The sequence below is a fragment of the Mustela nivalis genome (assembly GCF_964662115.1).
Source record: "Mustela nivalis genome assembly, chromosome: 14".
Lineage (NCBI taxonomy): Eukaryota > Metazoa > Chordata > Mammalia > Carnivora > Mustelidae > Mustela > Mustela nivalis.
This window is the reverse complement of record NC_139033.1, coordinates 39,528,478-39,546,705: the sequence shown is the minus strand read 5'-3', so window position 1 is coordinate 39,546,705 and position 18,228 is coordinate 39,528,478. Positions and strand designations below refer to the sequence as shown.

General features: G+C 40.3%; 1 protein-coding gene across 1 annotated transcript in view; it reads left to right on the top strand.

Annotated features, from left to right (window-relative positions):
* The window catches only part of LOC309848045 (uncharacterized protein), a gene marked incomplete at its 3' end in the record, with an annotated part of 81,426 nt that overhangs the window by 56,275 nt on the left and 6,923 nt on the right, over positions 1 to 18,228 (top strand). The window contains exon 2 of the mRNA XM_082699047.1: positions 15,609 to 15,729. Within this exon, the coding sequence (XP_082555173.1) occupies positions 15,637 to 15,729 (93 nt within the window). The 5' untranslated portion in view covers positions 15,609 to 15,636. The remainder of the gene's footprint in view (positions 1 to 15,608; positions 15,730 to 18,228) is intronic.

Genomic DNA, 18,228 nt, shown 5'->3' with positions numbered 1-18,228 from the left:
AGGAAATTAAAGTGCATCTCCAAGAACACATGAATGATAAAGTGAAATGGCCGTGTTGCTGATTTGGAGAAAGTTCACATTGTCTGAAGGGACGATCAAACCAGCCACAACATTTCCTTAAGTCAAACCCTGATCCAGAAGAAGACCCTACTGCCTTTCATTTCTGTGAAGGCTGAGAGAGGTGAAGGAGCTGTAGAAGAAAAGTCACTGTGGAGGTTGGTTCATGGCATTTAAGGAGAGAAACTGTCTCTGTAACATCAAAGTGCAAGAGGAAGCAGCAGGTGCTGATGGAGGAGCTGCAGCAAGTTCTCCAGTAGATCTGGCCAAGGTCATTCATGAGGGTGGTGCCACTAAATACTAATTTATCCTCAAATCAAGGCAGCTGTTGTTACCCACATCGTAATGATAAAGCCACAGCCTTAGATATCCAGAAATTCATAAGCAAGATTAAGAGAAATCTACACCTACACACATTAACTATCAAAATTCAGAGATGAAGAGAGAATCTTAAAAGCAGAGAGAGAAAAAAGATGGGGAAATAACGACATTAAAGACAAACTAAAAGTGAGAACTTTGGTCACCCACAGACCTTCATGAAAGCAAATTCTAAAGGATTTTCTTTCAGGCAGAAGGAAGGTGACCTTGGAGGAAAAGTTTGAGTGCAAGAAGGAATGAAATACTGGTAAATCTACAACAAGTGTAAGTAAATATTGACTGTATAAAACAGTGATGATGACATACAGCGATATGATATGATACCCCAATAAGATAGAATTGAAACATCAGGAAACAGTAGTGTGTGTGTCAGGAGTTGGAAGTAAGAGTCACTGATTCTAATGCTCTTGCCTCTTCTTGTAGAAAGGCAAGGGCTTGATGAAGCTTCGACTTTGGGAAGTTGTGAGTTCTAGGATCAATACAAAAATTTCACACTTGAGAGCAAAAATCAGAGTAATAGAAATTGTTTGGACTTGCATATGAATATATGACACTACAAAGACAGACAAGGAAATAATTACTATAGAAACTAGATTAGTTGTTGTCGCCAGGCAGGAGATACCTTTGCATTCTGAAAGGGATATAGAGGGATCCTGGGAAGTGGGTAAATTTTCATATCTCAACTTGGATGGTACTGAGGTGGGTCTTAATTTTATCATTAGTAATATTCAGTTTTATTAGTGTATGCTATATATTTTAAAACAAATTATTATTATTATTATTATTTTTAGATTTTATTTATTTGTCAGAGAGAGAGAGAGAGAGCAAGCGAGCACAGGCAGACAGAATGGCAGGCAGAGGCAGAGAGAGAAGCAGGCTCCCTGCCGAGCAAGGAGCTCGATGTGGGACTCGATCCCAGGACACCGGGATCATGACCTGAGCCGAAGGCAGCTGCTTAACCAACTAAGCCACCCAGGCGTCCCTTAAACAAATTATTTATAAAAGTTTTAATAAGCAAACAGGTAAAGCCAAGGTGGACATAAGCATATACCAGAAACATTGTTGAGGTAGAAACAGGCAAGAGAAAAATATTAAGGGAGTTGAAAACAAAGTTATCTCCATTTGGCAACAAGTCTTTACTGAGTGCATGTTGTGTGCTGGTGTTGTCCTAGGACCTGAGATGCATTACTGAACAAAATCAATAAAGATCCCTGCCCTGTGGAATCTGGGTGGGAGTGGGAGAAGACAGGGGCAGGGAAGACAGTAAACAGCAGACATAAAAAAATGGTAAATCACATTTTTCATGTTTTCTTTGACAATCACTGAATATAAGAGGGAAAGCCTAGAGGTTTTTAATAGTTCAGGCACTACTAGCTGGTTGTGAAGTGGGCAGAATTGTTTTCAGTGCATTTTGAAAGAAATAATTTATACCTACCACCTATGGATATAGTCAGAATTACATAGAATTATACCTATATAATAATCACTTATGTACAATATGCGATTCTATGATTGGTATAAGGTTTATGACAGAAAAGTATTATAGTAAGAGCAGGTATCAACCGTTAATCTCAGTCATTCTGAAAATGACTTCAAAATTTTGTATCAGGAAGAAGGTGGCAACAAAACAAAGGACATATAACAGAAACTGAAGACAATCACCAATATAAAGTTTTGATTCTCTTCAGTAAGAAGCAATTCTAAGCCATAGCAGAAAAAAAGGTCTTGTTAGTAACATAGAAAAACAAAGGAGAAAATGTGCCAGTGGAAGAGACACCACATTTCAGATATGTTTAGGAGGTTATCATATTAATGGTGTGTGCTGCTAGAATTGGGATCCCCTGGGTCAGTTAGTGTCCTTTGGGGCAGAATGAACATGGACTTGTTCTCAGCATCTTCCAGGCCTCGTGAGTACATCAGCCCTTGGTCACAGCTGAAAGCCTGTTCTGAATCTATCATCTAGCAAATTGTTAAAAGAGGTAATTCAGACAAAACAAGATTTCCTCCATGTCTTTTACTGGAATAAAAACAATTTAGAGGATAGAGAGGAAGCCAGAGCAGGAAGGCAGAAGGTTGAGCGTGTCAAAAATTCCAGATCCAAAGGAAGACCAAGAATTCCACTCCAGCCTTTTTTTTTTAAAAGATTATTTATTTATTTATAAATAATATAATATTATATAATATATAATATATACTATAAATATATAATTTATATATAATATATAATATAAAATAATATAAACTATTTAATTTATTTATTTAATATATTTATTTATTTATTTGAGAGAGAGCGAGCGAGCGAGCATGAGAGGAGAGAGGTCAGCGGGAGAAGCAGACTCCCTGCTAAGCAGGAAGCCTGATGTGGGACTCGATCCCAGGACTTCCAGGATCATGACCTGAGCTGAAGGCAGTCGCTTAACCAATTAAGCCACCCAGGTGCCCCTCCACTCCAGCTTTTAGAACCTCCCTATCCACTATGACCTGGCCTGTTCCTACCTCTTAAATCTCTTTCTTCCACTGGGTGTGCTGTGTACAAATATCACTATATGCTGGAAATAGCTCTGGATGGTGTATCTTGTGTAAGTTGCATTTAGAACATGCTGGTGTATCAGACAACCACATAAGTACTCATTAGATATAGATTGAAGATTTTATGTCTTAATGCCAATTGTTGTTTATGACTCTGAAGCTTTAGGATTTTAACTTCTGCCATAAACACAGAATAAGAAAATAGTCATTAATTAGAGCTTTTAGATATACAACTTAAGAGAAGGTCTGATTCAGAAAATAAGATGTTCGTAAAAGTATGGACAAGTTTTATTTTCTTTCGTTGTGATTAAATTTGTTTAGTGACTGGAAATGACAAATAAAGGAGAAATACTTGCTACAGATAAATATTAAACACAGACAGACGTATCTAACTGGCAAGAATCACTGGCAAATTCACAACCAGTCGATTTTTTTCTTTTTTAAAGATTTTATTTATTTATTTGACAGAGAGAAATCACAAGTAGATGGAGAGGCAGGCAGAGAGAGAGAGAGAGGGAAGCAGGCCCCTGCTGAGCAGAGAGCCCAATGCGGGACTTGATCCCAGGACCCTGAGATCATGACCTGAGCCGAAGGCAGCGGCTTAACCCACTGAGCCACCCAGGTGCCCCCAACCAGTCGATTTTGATTGTATAGTTTTTCCGTTTTTAAGAAGAAATTGTTGAACAAGAAAGAGACATACAAACTCATTATGAATTTGAGGAATGAAAATAGTTACTGAACTTGGTTTTAGGGGTTTGAAATGCAAGATTCTGAAATTCACTCATGAATGTAATGCAAAACAGTTAATGTTTAAATCAGTTTAATTAGGACAAAATCATTTTTCTCAAACCAGTATTTATTTAGGTGAAGAAAAATTACAAACTATACAACCATGATGCATGAATTGGTTGTTCCCCTATGGGTGATTGTAAATGTAAGCCTCAGTGGAAGAATGATTGCCCCTTCTCCCATAATCTCTGTTCCACACTCCTATTAAAAGTCTCAACGGTGAGAAATTTCAGTTTTTCTTGATTACAATGTGCAGATTAAAGACGTGGACAGAAGGGCCACACTTCTGAGGCTGAAAAAGGCCTCATTTCTCAGTCCCTGGGGAATCTGTGGAACTGGTGGCTTTGGGTCCGTGCTTGCTGATATCTTGCCGTGTTCCTGCCACTGCCATTGTGAATTTGGAGTTGAGTTTCCAAACATTTAAAAAAAAAAAATCCTGAATCAACACATCGCAGCCCTAACACTTGTGGTATTCTCAGCCATTAAGATTCTAGAAGTATATCTAGATACAGCAAACTGTTCTAGAGAATTCAGAAAAAGAACTCCTCTCTAGAAAAAAAGCTTAACTGGGGTCTGTTTCGCTTTTGTCTCCACAAAAGCTTTCATCTCTTATCTGGGTTCTGGTTAAATTAAGAGCAAGTAAAGAAAGACAGACAAATTCATCAGTTCTCATCCTTGGACATGCATTGAAATCACCTGGGATTTAAACTTGGGAGTTTAAAATGCATGGACTCCTTAAGTACCATCTCCAGAGATGCTTGTGTAACTGGGGTGGGATACAGACCCAACAAAGAAGTTTTAAAAGCTCTTCAGGTGATTTTAATAAGCAGCCAAGGATGAGAACCACTGCTGGCTTGTAGGCCTAATGCAATTAAAATACAGTCTTCAGTATTTCCAAAGTTGACAAGTCGAGTTCCAAAGACATAGAAAACAGGGTGCTGAAGTATCTCGTTTTGATTCCTTCTTGGGCCCAGAGGTTTTCTAGGACCATATTAAGATCTTATTCCAAGGGCATTCATGCTCTTGGAGTTCACACCCCACCTCATATCAAACATATTAAAATGCAGCCACATCTCACATTAACTATAATTGATTCATGATTACATGAGTCATATTGTGCTAATTGTTAATATATTAATTTTTAAGTGTTAGTTGAAAATGTAGAAGTCATTTAGGGCCTTTGGGACAAGGTCTCGAACATTATTGCAGACCTCCCGCAGTTTTCTTGGCATTGATGGATAACAGAGTCAGTGCCCTTAGCACAACCTCCCGGAGGACAAGTGGAGAACAAAGAAATGACTTGTTTATCTGCCCTGCCTCAGTGCAGCACAGTGACTTTGCACCCTGTGTCTGAATCTCTGAGCATATTCTGACTCAATCTCAGATGTTGTGCACATTTAAAGCCCCAGCTAGGTAAGCTGTCAGGCTTGACTGCTGGGAATTGTGGATGCAGATCTGAGCCCGGCCTTTACCAGCTCACTTACAGACAACAGAGTTACTTCTTTGCTGCAAAGCTGGCCTGGCAGCTACTTCCAGAACTCTTTAAAATGCCTGAGTGGGAATAGTAACTGTCTCCCTTTGACTGCCAGCCAGTGATGATAGAAGAGCTTCCCCTGTAATAACTGGAAGACAAATCTCCCAGCAGCTGGCCCCGTTCAGTTGGCCAGGGCAGACCACTGGCCAAGAGAGCCCTGTCTGAGGGTGTAGAGGGCTGGAGGGATTCCTTTGCCTGGGTCCTTGCTTGCTTCGACTCCCACCCTTAATTCTGGTGGGGCTGAGTAGAAATTCAGGAAGCAGCACCTAGGAAAGGAGTTGGTGGCTTCCACAGAGAATTTATGAAAACCAAAGGCTTACAAACTATCATTGAGACTATTGGGAATGAGATGCTCCTTCTCATGTAGTTATACAGCTCAGTCCCCACGATTTTTCCCCCCTTCAATCCTGTACCTAATCGTCAGTTTAACCTACTTTCAATCATGTGAATATGCTGGAGAACAGACAGTTTACTAAAGAAGAACCCTCCAGTGTTAATACGTATATAAAGAGATATTCAAAATCATGACTAATCAGAGAAGAAAGAGGCAAATTAAAACAACATGAAGAGTTATAACAATGTAAAGAGGTATAAATAACATAAAGAGAAATAAAGAATTATATTGGAGATTCCCTGCCCTGAACGTGCATTAGAATCACCTTTCCACCCTGAAAGTTCCAATCTAAACTGTGTGGGTGGGACTTGAGCATTGGTTTTATTAAAAGTTCTCAATGTGCTTCCCGAGGTATTGCATTGATTTGAAGGCGTGTTGCAATGGCAAGAAGTACAAAGCGAGGTCAGTTCTGGCAGGTGGCAGTGATTCTAGAGAGAATCTGGCAGTGCTTGGTCAGATGAAGGGCATATACATCTGTGCCTCAGCAGTTTGCTCTTAGGGTGTGTGTGTGTGTGTGTGTGTGTATGTGTATCTCAAAGAAACTTTGCCTTGGCTCCATCAGGGGACTTGTACAAGGTGTTGATTGCAACATTATTGGTAGTGACCAGAAGCTGGATACAACTTGGATATCCACCTGGAAGAGCAGATCGTGCAGTGGGGTGGCCGCACTCCCAGCAGGTAGATTAATGTATGGAGTACACTATCGCTGGGTCATAGAAATGTAGCAAAAATAGCAAGAACAAACAATTGTTCTCATTTTGCAAAACCATTCATAAAAAACACATTAAAATCTGGAAGGTGGAAGAGATGGGGGCGAGCTGTGGAGATAAAAGTGAATGAAATAGGGGAAGGGCCATGCAAGAACCAATGATGATACTGTCCTCTGAACTGAGAAGTAGGAGTCCCACAGCCCTCCACACCTACATCAAAAGGAAAGAAATAAAAGAACTAAGTGGGGATGGCAGGAAGTAGTGAGAAGAGCCAAGGGAGCAGACGAGATTTGACCTCAGGACAGTCCAGTTTGAGGATAAGTGCAAGATGCACACTTGGAAGGAGTCAAGAAGCAAGACTGAGAAATTCAAGTCAGAGTTCATTTGTGCAGAATTGAAAAGTCTGATTGCTCTAAGGTGGAATTCAGCTGGAAGGAAACTAAGGAAGCTCAGACTTTTTGGGAAGTTTCCATAGATGGGCCTTCACTGATGGGTGCCTTTTGAACAGATGGAAGAGGAAGGCTATCCCCAGGCAGTGCAAAGGAACAACACGAGGGAAGAGACTCAAGTGGAACTAAGAAGAGAGTGGTCTCCATGCAGGGAGGAGATGGGCTTCACTTGACTGAAAGACCTGTATTATAGGAGAGGGGGGTCATGAGAAGTGCGCTTGAGCAGGTGAGAAGGGGCCGCTGGGCTTCAGACAGGAGGAGGGAGGACCCAGTCCAATGGGAAGTAGGAAACTGTTGATGAAGGGCAGACCAAGAAGTCTGATTAGGAAGCGGTATGTTAGCTGAATGGGAGAGGGAGACACTGTCAGCAGGAAGGCTCAGGAGCTACTGCAGGGAGCCCAGACTGGGCTGTATTCTTGAGCTGGGGTGCCGGCAGGGGTGACGGCAGGAAGGCGCCATTTTATAGCATCTGGTGACCTGGCTGGATTTAGAGAATTATTAAAATTGTTGCCAGTGTTTCAGGAATTTGGGACATTTTAATATGAAAATATCATGCTGTTTTTAAGACACAAGGGAACATAATATAGTGGCTGAAGTTGGATTCCAAAGCCAAACTGCTCAGGCGTACATTTTGGCTCTACCACGTCCTCCTTTCCACCTCGACCAGCTGCTGAATCTCTCTGTGGTCAGAAATGCCCCCTTGTGTGTAAAACTGGGACACGGTCTCTTAGGATTGCTCTGAGAACTAAATGAGCTAATGTTCATAAAGTACCTAGAATATTGCTTGGCACTCAGTAAGTCCTAGTTAAGTGTTTGTTAAATAAATATAAATAAATGACTCTTTTTCTAGGCTTGCGATACAGCAAGCCTTGTCTTTTCTTTCTACTTAACAAATGGTGCTGGAGGGCTTGTTTATGGGATAATGTTGGTCTCTAAGCATCATGCGTTAGGCTGTGGCTTTGCAGTCTCCATTTTGGATTTAGGGCCTGGCAGTCACTAAGAGACAGAGTCTTATTTGTACGGCCTACAGCCCTAACCCTCAAACCTGTGGTAATTGTTACATCCTGATTTTATTCTCCCCCACCTCCTCCTGTAATCCCTGGAGCAAGCTCTTTTTTGTGTGGCTGACCTGGATTTTACGGCAGACACACCTACCTAGAGAAAGTGAGCAGCCCTGTCTGCTTAGACAGAAGGCGCTGAGTCACAAGGAGGGACTGGAAGGCTCCAGAAGCCTGGGCATGGCCCTGAGCAGGGCGCGGGCTTTGGCTGAGGCAGCACAGTCCCTGATGCTCAGGGGAGAGGGAAGGAATGACCCCGGGTCACTGAGCACTATGCCTGTGAGGAACACTTTCAAACTGGTTTTCATTGTATTAATTTTCACATGTTGTTTAAACCTGAATTGTTACTATCAATAACAAAGGGAGAAGAAAACAAACTTCCTCCATTTTATTTCCTGGCCTGGTGGATGCCAGCTGATTACACCTCCTCTTTATCTTCAGTTTACTAATTTTTTTAATAAGAGGTAATGAGGAAATGTCGACCCTCCACTATTCTTTTCCCCAAGAAACTCACATCTTGAAAAGAAAGATGCGGAGATATTTAGTACGATAGTGGGCTGATTCGAGAGCCATTCAGAGGCAAGACAGGAGGATGGAGCCCAGCAGAGGGGAGGGAAGCTCGGCCTGAGGGCCTTGGAAAGGCTGCACCTGTGGCTGGCAGGGCAGCGGGGCTTTGAAAGAAGAATAGAGGTTTCCCAGAGGAAAGCTGGGGCCCAGTTACTCCTTGGTTGTGTGACACTGGGCAAGTCACATCAGGAGCTCGGTTTCCTTATAAGTGAAATGGAGTCTCTCGTGTTGCCTGCTTCTAAATGCAGCTGTGAAGATTTAAAGGATAAAATGGAAGCATTAAATGAAGTACTCACACAGTCCTGGCACAGAACGAGCTCAGGGGATGCTTGCTGAATGTATGCACGTGTGCCCGAGTGAGCGAGTGCATGGTGTGCAGAAGCGCATGGGCATGAAAGGTCATGGCAAAGCTGGCAGTACAGGGCCACTGCCTAATAGTTCTCTACGGAATTGACTCTTACCCAGTATTCTTTTGGGGGGCGGGGTGGGGCAGAGGGAGAGTAGAGACAGGATCTTTTTTTTTTTTTTTTAAAGATTTTATTTATGTATTTGACAGAGATCACAAGTAGGCAGAGAGGCAGGCAAAGAGAGAGAGGAGGAAGCAGGCTCCCTGCTGAGCAGAGAGCCCAACGTGGGGCTCGATCCCAGGACCCTGGGATCATGACCTGAGCCGAAGGCAGAGGCTTTAACCCACTGAGCCACCCAGGCACCCCTGGAGACAGGATCTTAAGCAGACTCCACATCCAGTGTGCCAAGCTGTGGCTTGGTCCCAGGACCCTGAGATGGTGACCTGAGCTGAAATTGAGAGTCAGGCACTTAACCAGTGAGCCACCAAGGTTTCCCTCCTACCCAGTATTCTTTTTTTTTTTTTTTTTTTAAATAAAGATTTTATTTATTTATTTTACAGAGGGAGAGAGAGAGAGAGACCACAACAAGTAGGCAGAGAGGCAAGCCGAGAGAGGAGAAGCAGGCTCCCTGCTGAGCAGAGTCCGATTCGGGGCTCGATCCCAGGACCCTGAGATCATGACCTGAGCCAAAGGCAGCGGCTTAACCCACCGATCCACCCAGGCGCCCCTACCCAGTATTCTTAATTTAAAAATATGAATCATAAGGAATCCCTGACACTGATGTGTCACTTGGAAATCCCTTCACTTTTAAAGAACACTAGAATTCTTTGTTGTCCCTTTCTAATCCTTTTTTATTTTATGAATAAGTATTGGGATTCTGCCTTGATCAACTCTGGTGCAGGTTTGAATGCTATAGTCAGTGGGTCTCTTGTCAGTTCTGGAAGATGTTCGGTATGAGCTGCAGAGGTCCTTCTAGTTGTTTCATGGCATGAGCTGTTATGGAGAAAGGAGTTATTCACTGAGAGAGAATAGCTGTACATAAGAATCACCCCCAGACGTTGTGCTAAGAAATGGATCATGACTGACCCCGCCACAGACCAATACAGGGTAGACCCGAGTCAGGTTGTTGGTGTTTAAATTCCAAATCTGCTGTGTACCTTAGATAAACTTTTGAATCTCTCTGAACTTTTTTTTTTTCTTACCTGTAAAATGTGTTGCATGTGGAATTCTCTGTTTGTTCTATAAATACCGATGGAGGGCCCATCATGTGCCCAGCACTGTGTGGGATGCTAAGGATACAGTGATGTTTAAAGTTGCACAGTCCTCATCCTTGCAGACATTTGAGTCCAAAAAGGATGATAGATAGTAAACAAATAGTCACAAAAGTGAAAATACAGTTACCAATTATGATAAGTTCTGAGGAAGAACACAGTTCTGGGGAGATTATATAAGTAGAAGAACTAATTTAAAATGGAGAGTGAAATCTAAATTCAAATCCCAAAGATGGTGAATTAGTTTTCTATGGCTACTGTAAGAAATATAAAAAATGTAGTAGCTTAAAACAACACAAATTTATTATCTTACAGTTCTGAACATCTGAGTCCAACATGGGTCTCACTGGGATAAAATTCATGTGTTTGCAAGACTCTGTTCCTTCTGTGGGCTCTAAGGGAAAATGCGTTTTCTTGATTTATTCAGATTCCAGAGGGTCTTTTTTTTTTTTTTCCCCACATTCCTTAGCTTGTGAGACCCTTTCTCCTTATTTAAAGCTAGCAAAACTGCATCTCACTGAACATTTTTTCCATTGTCACATCTCTTTCCCTGAATTACTCTGTCTCCCTCTTCTACTTTTAAGGACCTGTGACTACATTGAGTCCACTTGGATGATCTAGGATAATTTCCTTATTTTAAGGTGAGCTGATTACCCATCTCAATCCCGTCCGTGACCTTAATTCCACTTTGTCCTGTAAGCTAACATACCCACGGGAATTAGAATGTGGACACCTTTGGTGGGACATCATTTTGCTTGCCACAGACTGGTAGAAACAAGCTTGGAAAAGGCATGAGGGATGGTGCATGAGTTTCCAAAGATTGTGTTACATGCTTCCAACAAATTCTCAAAAAATGAGAACATGTTTGAAGAGCAATGAATGAGGGGAGTAGTGGTACAAGCTAAGATTTTAGAGATTTCAGAGTATCTAACTTTATCTACCTCTACCCCTATCTACGTTTTTTTTTTTTTTTTTTTTTTGCCTCTGTTAAAAATTGGCATTTTTCCCCCTAAATGCATTGGGAATCCTTTAGAATACCAGGTGGGGTGTGGAGTCACGTGATTGGTGTTTAAGGATCACTGTCAATCCTCAGAGGAGAGTGGTTGCTGATGGGGCTACTATAGTTACCAGAGAAAGAGATTTAAGGGAATCGTTAATACAGATAGTAAGTCTTGCCTTCTGCCTAGGCATTTCTAAGCCTTCGATACACTTTGAGTGTAAACCCCAGCATACTCTCACTAGTAGGCAAGTCTGCTTCAAGTATTAGCACCACTCCTTTCTTGTTGCCAGTAAACAGCCAAGGTGCTGCTTTGGTATATCCTGAGACATGTTACCAGCGTCTCTGGTTGTATTTTTCTGTCCAGAAGATTAGGTATCTAAGTATCTTTCCCTCTTATGCATCTCCTAATTTTTCTCTACATTTAATGTGACCACAGTGAATATAATAAGTATTTTAACAATCACTCCTTGGGTGGATGAATGGGAAGCCAGAAACTTATCTCAAGGCTCATAAAGTATCACTAAATGCTTTGGTATTTTACCAGGAAAATGGTGTGTAATATTTAATTCAGGAAGGTATTAGGAGGATTAGATAAGATTAGTTGTGGAATGTACTAGAAGAGGCAGCTCTTCACAAGAAATGTCAGTAATATTAATGACAAGATGTGGCTGAGTCAGAAACCAGCCAAGTGGGGAGTAGTGCCCATAGAGTGTGCCCCAGTGGCATTCTTCTACAAGGGGTGACATGTTTGTGTCTTTACCGATCATCTGCACCCTACCTGCCCTCATGTGGCCTTCTCTTGATGGGAAGGAAAAATAACCCCTTACTTTCTTTAGGTTGTTGTTTTCTGCTGGAGGGGGCAGGAGAGGTAGCTTCTTGAACAAATATGGGGATAATTTTAGTTTGTTCACCTTCCCACTTTGATCTTTTTTTTTTTTTTGGCATAGTCATTGCATTGGGTTGATTTTGACTTGACACTTAAAAACTTCTCCCACAGTTGCATTTTAAATGATTATCTCATCAAGTTTAAGTTAATAGGAAATGCCAATCTAAATACTGTACTGAACGAAGTCTTTCCTTTTTTTTTTTTTTTTTTTAAAGATTTTATTTATTTATTTGACAGAGAGAAATCACAAGTAGACGGAGAGGCAGGCAGAGAGAGAGAGAGAGGGAAGCAGGCTCCCTGCCAAGCAGAGAGCCCGATGCGGGACTCAATCCCAGGACCCTGAGATCATGACCTGAGCCGAAGGCTGTGGCTTAACCCACTGAGCCACCCAGGCGCCCTGAACGAAGTCTTTCAAATATGATACCTGTTTGGTTATCATTTTGATCACTCAGCACGATAGGATAAACTATAATAATGACCTGAAGTGGGTAACTTGATCAGTAAATTAATTTTATTGTAATCTTTAAGACTCCAGTCTGGTTCATTTTATAATAGATGACCTAGTAACAGGTTCTGCATTCTTTTGGCTAAAAAAATTTAACAGTTGTTAAAGGACTGTCAACCACTCCCAGTTCATATAGATAGACCTCCAAGCCGTTTTGACTTTAAATCCTGCAGATCTCAGAGAGCTTTAGGAGGAGATGCTCCGCATACCGATATGAGTTACCTGTATTTGCACATTGTCATCATCCAGGTGCACTCTGCTCTGGCAGTTGGTCTGTGATATAATAAAAGGATAAAATGTATTCTTTAGAAATAGAGAAAGTTTGAATTTTATACTGAGAATTTAGGACACAGTAGTTCATTGTTCATTCTTTGGCTTTTGTAAGAGTTACTTAATGAGAGGGTAGAACTTTGATACTGTTTTGGCAGAGACTTCATGACATACAATGTGGAATTTTATCTGCTCAGTGGTTTTGGAACTCCAATGCACAGTCTCAATATGTACATCTTAGTACCACAATGTAAAAAAGCTCAAGTAAAACTGAAATATGTGTTCACTTGAGATACTGATTTTTAAATTCATTGGCTTATCGCTTGTCCAGTGGTCATGAGTAGTACTAGTGAATCTTCCTTTAAAAAAAAAAAAAATTATTTATTTATTTGAGAGAGACAGAGCAGGGGGAGGGGCAGAGGAAGAGGGACATGTGGACTCCTCCCTGAGTGTGTTTCCCAACACAGGGCTTGATCTCACACACCCTGAGATCATGACCTGAGCAGAAACCAAGAATTGGATGCTTAACTGACTGAGCCACCCAGGAGCCCCAATACTAGTGAATTTTCTAATTCACATGGGTTCCTTACAGCTAAGTGACCACATGTCCTAGTATGTATGGGATAGTATTGTCTCTGTTAAATTGAATTATTAATACTGTTTCCTTCTGTTCTCAAAAATGTTTTGGTTCGGAGAGATAAATTATATGATGACGCTGCTTAGACAGAGCCAGAAGCCATTGTTTCATTGGCTTAGTTTCAGCATGTAAGGGTGAAGCACTTTCTTCTCCTCCTCCTTAGAACAAAACCTTCCCCTAGATTTTTCACACCTTTTATATTCTGTAGACCACAGAGCTGTTTTATTTTGCTTCTGTGGATTCTAATGGAAACTTGTAGCTAAAGAATGCCTTTATAAGAGAAATTTAGGAATGACTTTTAGAAAGTGATTTAATATATAATATATGTTTTACTATAATCCAGGAAGTCAAGAATTTTGACTCTTTCATTCACCATTGAACACTCAGCACCTAACACAATGCTTGGATATAGTAGGGACTCAATAGTGTTTGTTGAATGAATAAGCAATTTAAAAACTTAACCCTTTTTTAACTTGTGAAAATTGAGGTTTTTTTTCACACACAGTTTTCTTCCTAAAGATATGAAGAGACTACATAATCACCCTTGGAATCATTGTTTTGTAAAATATTTCTCAAACATTGTCTGATAAGGATTACTTGACATTTGGCCAAAAAACCAGACTTCCAGATCCTGCCCCTAAAGGTCTGGTTTAGAAAGGCTCAGATGGCTCTGGGTTTATAACAGGCTTCCCATCTAGCATCCTTTCCAACTCCAGGTCTTTGAAATCTTTGTTTTACTTGTTTTCAAAAGGATATTTGCTTGACTTCCTACTAGACTGTCCATCTTATGAAGTCACTGTTCGCAGACTAGTTATGGAAAGGGTATTGGATTGAAAGGAAGCCAGGTTCCACCATACAACTAGTTTCATAATTTTCCCTGTCTGGACACACATTTCCAAGGCTGAACTTTAAAATGACAAGACTGAACTACAAGATCTCTTGACCTCTTGTAGTTCTATTATTGGGTAATTCTTATCTTTGACATCTGACAGGTAATCTGGCTAGATTAAAAAGTGCCACATGAGACATTTTCAACAACAACAACAACAACAACAAAGTGCTTTCTTGCTTTGTTTACAAGAAATTCTCTATGGGTGGATTACTACTGAAGAGATATTTTTGAGATATTTTAGGTTATTTAAGCAGTATTCTTTGCAAACATCTTTTTTATTTGGGAGTCCCTGGATATATGTGTTGGGAGCCAATTGATAACTTTTCTTTTGAGATTAGACATTATTTATCTCAGGGCTTCTGGGTGGCTCTGTTCATTATCTCCCTTCAGCTCAGGTCATGGACCCAGGGTGCTGGGATCATGTCCTGCATTGGGCTCCCCCAGACTCAAGGGGGAGTCTGCTTCTTTTCTGCCCCTCTCCCCACTTGTGCTTCTTCTCTGCCCCTCTCCCCACTTGCACTTATGCGCGTGTGCACTCTCTCTGTCTCTGAAATAATTAAATATCTTTAAAAATGTTATTTATCTCTTCCCAATTGTGTTTTAGATCTTGTCAAAGCTACTCCTACAAATAAGAGAAAATTCTTTTGCATTTGAATATAATTTGAAGAAGTTTGAAGAGCCCCACCAGCCCGTGTATCATGTTACTAAACTGCAACCAGAATCAGAAGTAATCTTCTGGCTAAGTATGCCAACTAGTTCCCACAGAAGGGAAGAAAGGGACCCTCATGGAAATACTTCCAGAGATTTGTTCATCAGATTGGCTCTCTGTATTCGATGAGGGTTTAAGGAAGTATAAACCAAGTTAGATTAAATTTTTTTCCCCCAGAAGCAGAGAACAGATTAGAAAAACTTTTGAGCCGGAAGGAACCCAAGAAGGTCAAAGACTTGAGGAGCAGTGGTTGTTGCCAATAATGGAAGAAAGCTGTTCATGTCTTCTAAGTAAAGGAGCAATCCCTTCACTTATTTCAGAGTACTGACTTGGGCCCTTCATAAAATCAGAAGGGAAAGTTCTGTGGAAGATGTGATAGGTGAGAGAAGGAAGGGTGATATGGTTGCATTTCGGCTAGGTGGGCTGTCTGGGGAGTATTATTGAGAACGTAATCGTAGAGGTGGCCTGATTTTCTTGCACCCTTAATTGCTTAATGCCCCACTTCTTCCTTTAAGGTGGATCCCACATAAAGAATAATGATTTATTATTTAGTCTAATCCACACTGGTACTTATGTCTCATAGTAGATTTAATATTAATCAACTTAATTATTTCTCATGATTGCAGTTATAAAGGGCAATGGACAGGCTGAAAAATGTTTCTGGTAGCTGGTGATACTGACAGTTCAAAAATGGAGAGAAAACATGGGAAATACATAGTGAATATCGGACATTCTGAAAACCAGCTGGTGAGTATTGTGGTACCACTGTGATATTTCAGGTGGCTCAGAGTTTTGTTTTCCAATATTTGTACAATCCTAATACTTCTTTATTATAACATGGTTCTTCCTAAAAAGGGATTTTTAAAAGTTTTACATGAAAACCAATTTTTAGCTATTCTTTTTACTACTTAGACAATTAGAAAACTTGTATTTTTTCTACATATCAATATATACATAATTGAGAAACTTAGTTTAGTATTCATTAATCTAAGATATTAGCAATTTGGGGGGTAAAATTTAATATCCTGTTCAAATAATTCTCTACAGTTATCATAATTCAAGCACAAGCCAATAAATTTAAATTTGATAACATTTAACAAGTTATGTTTCTTTTTTTTTTAAAGATTTTATTTATCCATTTGAGAGAGAGTGAGAGAGAGCATGAGAGGGGAGGAAGGTCAGAGAGAGAAGCAGACTCCCCGGGAGCTGGGAGCCTGGTGAGGGACTCAGTCCTGGGACTCCGGGATCATGACCTGAACCGAAGGTAGTCACTTAACCAACTGAGCCACCCAGGCATCCAACAACTTATGTTTTTGAAAATGTATGTATAGATTATGTGTTAACTGCCTAGATTTTTAGTGTAATGTGTAGATTTGCCATAGCTCAAAGATTTCTACATCTACATATCTTTTATTTTTTAAAATATTTTATTTATTTATTTGACAGATCACAAGTAGGCAGAGAGGCAGGCAGAGAGAGAGGGGGAAGCAGGCTCCCCGCTGAGCAGGGAGCCCGATGTGGGGCTCGATCCCAGGACCCTGGGATCATGACTGGAACTGAAGACAGAGGCTTTAACCCACTGAGCCACCCAGGCGCCCCTACATATCTTTTTTTTTAATGTTTCATTTATTTATTTGAGATAGGGCGCACATGCCTGGGCAGGGGTGGGAGGATCAGAGGGAGAGGGAGGACAGATTCCTGGTTATGCAGGGAGCCTGATGTGGGACTGGGGCTCTATCCCAGTAACCTGGGATCTTAACCTGGAGCAGAAGGCAAAAGCTTAACCACTGAGCCAACCAGGTCCCCAGATTTCTACATATCTTTGGAGGTGAGAAGGTAATCCTGTGAGTGAAGTCTAGGCCTGGGCAGCAAACTATTGGCCTCTTTAACTTTTTATGAATTTCTGTTTTTGGTAAAGAATTGTATTCAGATGAAATATTTAGAATTTAATCATATATTATTTGACTATTTATATTTTTAGAAGAAACAATTCAGTGCTGTGCATTTATGGTTGTCTTTTATGTAACTGCATGCCTGATTAAAGACCTTGATATTGGGAACAGCCATGGAAATGTGCTGAGATCAGTACAGATTTGAATGGAAAATTACATTTTCTTGAGGAAAAATATTTTTGTCCCTATGCCCTAACAAGGAAATTACAAGGCAGAGAAATTGTTTTTTTGATTCTAGATCAGCACTGCCTTCCCCTGAAGATGTTCTTCATGGACCTTCTAGCCTTGTGAGTCTTTAATTGTGTCTTTGTAGTGTCAAGAAACTCAGTTAAAAAGGTCCTATGTTTTTATCTGGAAGCTTGATCATTTCACTTGCACACTTAGGTTTATGATCCATTTAAAATTTATTTTTAGGGACGCCTGGGTGGCTCAGTTGGTTAAGCAGCTGCCTTTGGCTCAGGTCATGATCCCAGCGTCATGGGATCGAGTCCCGCATCGGGCTCCTTGCTTAGCAGGGAGCCTGCTTCTCCCTCTGCCTACCATTCTGTCCACCTGTACTCACTCTCTCTCCCTCTCTCTCTCTGACAAATAAATAAATAAAATCTTTAAAAAAAAATCATTTAAAATTTATTTTTATATGTGGCAGGAAGTAGGGTTAAACATTGTTTTTCAGTATGGAGATTTTTTGCTGTGCAGATGTAAAGGTCATCTTGTCTGTACTGAACATGAAGCTTTTTTGTAAATCAAAAGACTATGTATGTGTAGGTCTGTCTTAGGACTCTTATCTGTTCCGTTTTTCTGTTTGTCTTGTACCACTACTACACTATCTTGATTACCCTAGCTTTATAATAAATCTTGAAATTTGGTAGTACTTAATTTGGTAGTACTTAAACATTGCTCTTCAAGTTATCTTTGCTATTCAAGATTATTTACATTTCTATAGAAATTTTTAGAATCAGCTTGTTGATCTCTATTAAAATACTTCTGCAGTTTTGACTGGGAGATCATTGAATTGGCATTTAATTTGTGAAAATTTATATCATAATACCTAAATTCTTCAAATCCATGAACATGGCTTGCTTTTTCTTTTATACTGGTCTTCTTTAATTTTTATTAACAATGATTTGAGGTTTTAATGTAGAGATTAAGTACTTTTATGTTTAGATTTATTTTTAGATGCTTTTTGTGTTGTTTTAAATGGCATATTAAGTTCAATTTCAAATGTTTTCTTGCTATTTTATAGAAATCCAATTGACTTTTGTATTCTTACCTTGTATCCAGTGACCTCATTAAT